This window comes from Prorops nasuta, unplaced genomic scaffold (genome assembly GCF_024137725.1).
Source record: "Prorops nasuta isolate Cenicafe-Biocafe unplaced genomic scaffold, Cenicafe_Pnas_1.2 PNAS00001, whole genome shotgun sequence".
NCBI classification, from domain to species: Eukaryota; Metazoa; Arthropoda; class Insecta; order Hymenoptera; family Bethylidae; genus Prorops; species Prorops nasuta.
In genome coordinates this window covers 9,163,677-9,169,319 of record NW_027116798.1, presented here as the reverse complement: position 1 = coordinate 9,169,319, position 5,643 = coordinate 9,163,677, and the positions used below count along the sequence as shown (strand labels likewise).

The 5,643-nt window shown below is 34.4% G+C and overlaps 2 protein-coding genes across 2 annotated transcripts; both read right to left on the bottom strand.

Annotated features, from left to right (window-relative positions):
* Positions 1–2,055: 2,055 nt before the first annotated feature.
* On the bottom strand, positions 2,056–3,905 carry LOC136785218 (putative nuclease HARBI1). The gene is made up of 6 exons (XM_066746276.1): positions 3,896–3,905; positions 3,773–3,823; positions 3,653–3,688; positions 3,215–3,519; positions 2,730–2,968; positions 2,056–2,224 (listed from the first exon to the last, which is right to left on the bottom strand). Exons 1-6 carry the CDS (start codon positions 3,903–3,905, stop codon positions 2,056–2,058), a joined length of 810 nt encoding a protein of 269 aa, XP_066602373.1.
* A 482-nt stretch (positions 3,906–4,387) lies between these two features.
* LOC136785123 (putative nuclease HARBI1) lies at positions 4,388–5,395 on the bottom strand. The gene is made up of 3 exons (XM_066746176.1): positions 5,223–5,395; positions 4,798–5,084; positions 4,388–4,473 (listed from the first exon to the last, which is right to left on the bottom strand). The coding sequence occupies exons 1-3, from the start codon at positions 5,393–5,395 to the stop codon at positions 4,388–4,390; spliced, it is 546 nt and encodes a 181-aa protein (XP_066602273.1).
* Positions 5,396–5,643: the final 248 nt, after the last annotated feature.

Sequence of the window (5,643 nt, the reverse complement as noted above, 5' to 3'; positions counted from 1 at the left end):
GCTCAATGATGATATTGGTACATTCAATTCTCTCCAAGTGACCTCAAACTGGCAGCAGACTTAAGAGACACGATGGTAATGGTTTGTGATGTTGATCCAGCAAACCATCTTTATCAAATTGCTGCAATTCAAAGTGTCCATTTGTTTTTGACTTAATGTCAAATTTCTTTCTTTAACATAGGAAACATAGAAACCGTTTAGCTCTTACAGCTTGGAATTACAAAATGTAATCATTTGGTAGTTTGTGCTCCAAAAATTGCCTTTCACCCATTATACGGAATATATAGATATGTCAATGACTCCTATTCCTAGGATGGAATATGCGTAAAGTGTCTGTGATGTAAAGACGATGGAAAAACTGTGTTAACTCCAGATTCTAATCACAAAACTGAACAAACCCTTGAATTTGAACATTGTCTGAGATTTGATCATTACATTTCTTAAGAATTTCTTTTGTTGATAAATTACTCAATTTCCATTGATTTTTCAGATTTTAAGGATATCAACGATTAATGTCATTCATAATTTACAAAGCTGTTGAACTGATTTTATGAAATGTAGCATTTCAAGCCAATGACTTGTGGGACTTGCAATAGTAATGAATAATAAGATTTTGAGAATTGACTTAAGGGCACTTCACAGTTTATTGCTGCTTTGGGGGAATCAATCAACTTTTCGTCACTACTGGTAGCAAAGGTATAGCTCGCTTTGGGAATGTTTGAAATATTAATATAGATCCATGAATTTATTTACATTCTTTGTGACTTTTTCATTAAATATTTCATTTTCTTTAGGTAATAATGCGTGTATGTGCTGCGCATTAAAGAGTGGACTACCAGCACAGCAGTTTTAGGAGGACACAGGAAAAATATAAATTGTTTTACATATAATCTAGTGTATCGTTAATCGATGGGAGCAGTATTCGATGATGAAACAGTTAAAATATGCTAAATGACTACGATAATTTAATGTAAAAAGAGGTCATTTAGGATATTTGCTACGATTATACCTGGCACTAACAAATGCGGAAAATAATTATCAAAATGTAGCTGTTGTACAGGAAATCTCAAGTATCATGTACTTGTATAACTATAATCATATAAATTGAGGTTTCTGAATAACAAATATTTTATTCTAAAATTAATATCGGAATAACTCGTAGCTTTTCTATACATACTTTGAGTTTAATATTTATATACTTGGAGAAAAGGATTAAATCAATAAGTTATATAAAATGAAATGGATTTAACAATTTCTTAACATTTATGTTTTATTAATGTGTTCGAGATTGGGAGGAGCAGAAAATGCTGCGAAGTAGATTCCGCATTTCTCTGTTATATGTCCCATCTCTATTGCGCTCACAATAGACGGCTAGACCGACAGCGTCTAGCCGCTCTATCTGTCCCTCTCTCCGCGGCGCGCTTGCGCGTCTTCTGGCCCTGGCGCGTCGCGGCCGCGAAGCGACACTACTTGCGCGCTTGGCCACTAGGTGCCCAGCGCCCGCAGCAGCTCTCTCGCTGGCAAGATTAGTGTCGCGTAATTATATAGATGGGTCCTTGATAAGGACCCATCGCACCTCAGCCTTGCTCAACCGACTGCCCAACCAGCAGCAACCGCAGCAACAGGAGCAGCTTTTTTTGACGCCTCTACGGCAGCGCCTCCACCAGGCAAATCAAGAGCGCCTCCACCGGCGAACTCATTGGGTACCACACTTTGGCAAGTATCACCCAACCACCCACTGCCTACCAAGAGGGGACTACCCCTCTGCGGCAATATCCTCCCTCCTAAGGGAAATTTCTCCGGGGACTGCCCGGGAGAAGTTAACCTTCTCCTTCCCCTCCACACTGACTCCGAGGACTACCTCGGACCCAGTGTTCCGACCCTCAAGTCCAGGGCTCTCGAAAGAGTCGGGTAGCGGGAGGGGTAGCATTCACCCTAGGGGTTGGGGTGGCTCGGAGCCACTATAGCTCTAGGAGAAGTAGGCCGAGGGGTAAAGGGACTTCCCCTTCCCTAAAACCACTTCTCCTATTTCGCTTCCTCCCGTGGCTGGGGATTTTACTGGGGAATACTCCAGGGAAAATTGCCCAGTCCGGGAGCTTCTAAGTCCGCGTTCCTTTCTGGGGAATTCTGTTTTCTGGGGTTCCAGGGAATCTTCCTAGACCGAAATTCCCTAGAAGTTGACGAGAGCAAATTCCCTAGAAAGTCGACCATTAGTCTAGCGGTTCTTTGGTAAATACATTGTAAAATTTTGTACATTTTATTTATTCAAATAAAAACTACTTTTATCTCTTATCTTGGCTTTGAATACTTTATTCTAGAATAAGACCTTCCCTTCTGACCACAGGTTCGGAGCCAACTTGGGACATTGTTTCGCACATAATGTTTATAACTATATGTATATAATGGCACTTATAACAGGAAACACGTTAATAACTTTATAAATGGATATCCCTCATTTTTTTTCTTTTACGTATCAATAGCACGTACAGCCATACCGGGATATTTCCTATATTAATCTGGAAAAAAATGTATTTGAATCTTTCATAAAATTAGTTTTTATATAATTATTACTTAAAATAATTTAGATATAGCAACTTTGATTATAAATATATATATATGTCACATTAATTTATTCTCATCTAATTGACTTAGTTATTTCAACCTATTTTACTGAATAATGAAGCTGCCTATATGCTGATATATATTATAAGAATGAACTTAGTACAAACCTTTCAAAATAATTATCAAGCAAAAAGTGGCGGTCGTCATTCGTGGGCGATGAGTATACCTCCGGTATTTGCAAATAATTTTGCAATCCACCTCGCATAACTTTTCTGTCACGTCTTATAATATTATATAAAACTGCAGTGGATAGAATAACATTAATTGTTCTTTCTGGGGTTGAAAATCGCGATCCAATAGTAAGAACAGCAAATGTACGTCCCCAAATGCCGAAACATCTTTCCACCTAAAATATAAAGGAAAATCTTTAAATATATAAGGTACCAGAAAGCAATCAAACTCCTGGAATATATTGAAGATAAAGCGTTTGTGGAAAAAATATTCAACCCTGCATATCTTTAGTACATTGAAAAATTTATAATATACGGCTTTTAGTTATTTAGATATCCAGAGGATATTATACTATTTGTTTACTCGCTTCTTAACTAAAAAACTTAAAATGTATTACAATTAATATATTTATATTATTTACCATGCAGCGGGTTCTAATGTGGGCTTCATTAAACAAAACTTCTGCCGGTGTGTTTGGGCTAGCGAGTGGGGTCATTAAATACCGCTCGTTACGGTAACCACGGTCTCCCAGTAGTAAACCATTGCCGCACTCAAAATTTTCAAACCGGTGTTTGATTCTACTATTGGCAAATATGGTAGAATCATGTGCAGAGCCTGGCCATCTTGCGACAAGATCCATTATCTCCAGATGACTGTTCACCACGCATTGAACATTTATACTAAAAAAACCTTTCCGGTTTCTCCAAAGCTCTGCATCCTCACCTCCTATAAAATATATATAAAAAAAATCATTGACCAACACATAATGTTTTGTAAACATTCGATTAAAACAATATATATATAATACACTCTGGTTGAATTTTTGAGACCGCGTACGAGAAAATCATGTAAAAAATACTCCATTTTAACACGTGTAGCTTGGTGATGAAATAAACTACATAAAAACTTTAAAAATGTCAAAAAATGTATTAAACACTACAATTTAATTAAAAATTGAATATATATAATAATAAAATACAGAAAAAGTAAAGCGGTGCTGAATTTCGTTTTTGCACTACATTGATGAATTCTAGAAGTCATTATATTGTTTAAAAAATAGTCGTATAAGATTAAACATTATCAAACTTAATTCTTGAAATACCAACTTTCATTTAAGATGTGACAATAAACTACTGTACAGTTTATCCACAATTATATTATCTTATAATTTATTAAGCACTGTCCATTTTTCTTTCTTCGGTCAACAATCATTTGCTCACTGAATTTGAAAAGATGTTTCATATTGCAATATTTATCGGTGATAGATTGAATTTTGTTTGGCAAACGAAATTCGCTTTAGTATAATTAAGAATGTTGCAGAAATAAGCTTTTCATGATCAGACCATGTTACAAAAAATTTTACTAGTGCATGGTTTTGCTATAGTTCAAAGCAGGCAGAAAAGCATTGAAGACAAAGAGCACTTCAGACAATCAAGTATATTTACCTATGAATGCTACCTCATAAAAATTAAAGACTTAATGCTTAAAACACGTCTAAATATCAATCGATGGATTTTTAACGTCAATTCTTTAATGTCCTTATAATGGTGTTCATCGGTAGATGTTCTTGGTCGCTTGGAATGCTTTTTTCTCTTCAACTCATCTCTGCCTTTTTTGAACTCGTAGTACTACTTGTAAATATATTTTTTGTAAGATTTATCTGATCACCAAAAGAACCTTCTGCAAAATTCTTAACGTTTGTACACAAAAATTTTTATTCTTCAAACAAAATTTAATTTAGCTTCTTTGCTCAACAAAATGAAACATTACAAAAATTGAAAAGAAAATGTTATTTTGCTGTTCATAAAACCGAGACTAACAATATTTCACGAATGCAGATATGGTCATAAAATTTTACATGGAAGCCAATGATTTTACTACAAAATATACAAGAAAAAATATCCGAATCAATAGACCTGCGAAGCTTCAAGTTCTAAATTCACCTTATTTTTTGGTCACAGCTTATTAGTACGTATTGTAATAATTTGTATGTTAAAATCTTACCATATGATCTTATGCGTACGTGAACGCAATCGATTGCACCTATAACTCTTATCATTCCTGATATTAGGAAATTGTCTTTGGCAGTTTGTATAATTTCTTCATCTGTTCGTGGTAATGATACATAACGATGAAAAAGATTAGCGATTGCAGCTGATACTCTATGCACTATTCTTTGTGCACATTTTGTACTAATACAACAAAAATCAGCTGCCACTTGCAAAAAGCATCCTGTTGTATAAAATCTAATAGCTACTAATAATTGGATAACTGGTGGACTTTCGCATATCCTGAAAATGATAATTAAAACATTTCGCGTTATTAGGAATAAAAATTAATCGTCTTCAATGACCAATTTTTTAAAATTTAAGTCAACGTGCTATAAAAGTTTAATTAAATTATTATTTTCAAATTATTTCTTTATGTACATTTTTCTTTGATGGATACCATGCTCAATTTGTTGCAAAACTTCTTGAAATTGCTTTTTTGTCAAGCGGAAGCGCATTCGAAATTCTTTATCGTTTAATGATCTAAAGTAGTTGCATCTGCGAAAAATTCTTTGATTACGTACACTCGCAACATATATTTCGTTCGCACTCATTTTTACCAATAATTATTATATATTTGGAATTATAAAATAAAGAAATTGAAAAGTCTATGGCAACGTATATTCATATGTCTATGATAGATTATACTAACTTCAGCTTAAAAAAAGACGAAGGAAGAAACAGGAAAAGAGCAAGCACGAGTGTCGTTAAAATATTGCTCCATTTTTATCTGTTAAAAGTAAGTATACAATCGCAAAAATGTTAAAATTTGTATAGATTTTTGTGTCAATGTTAATTGCAT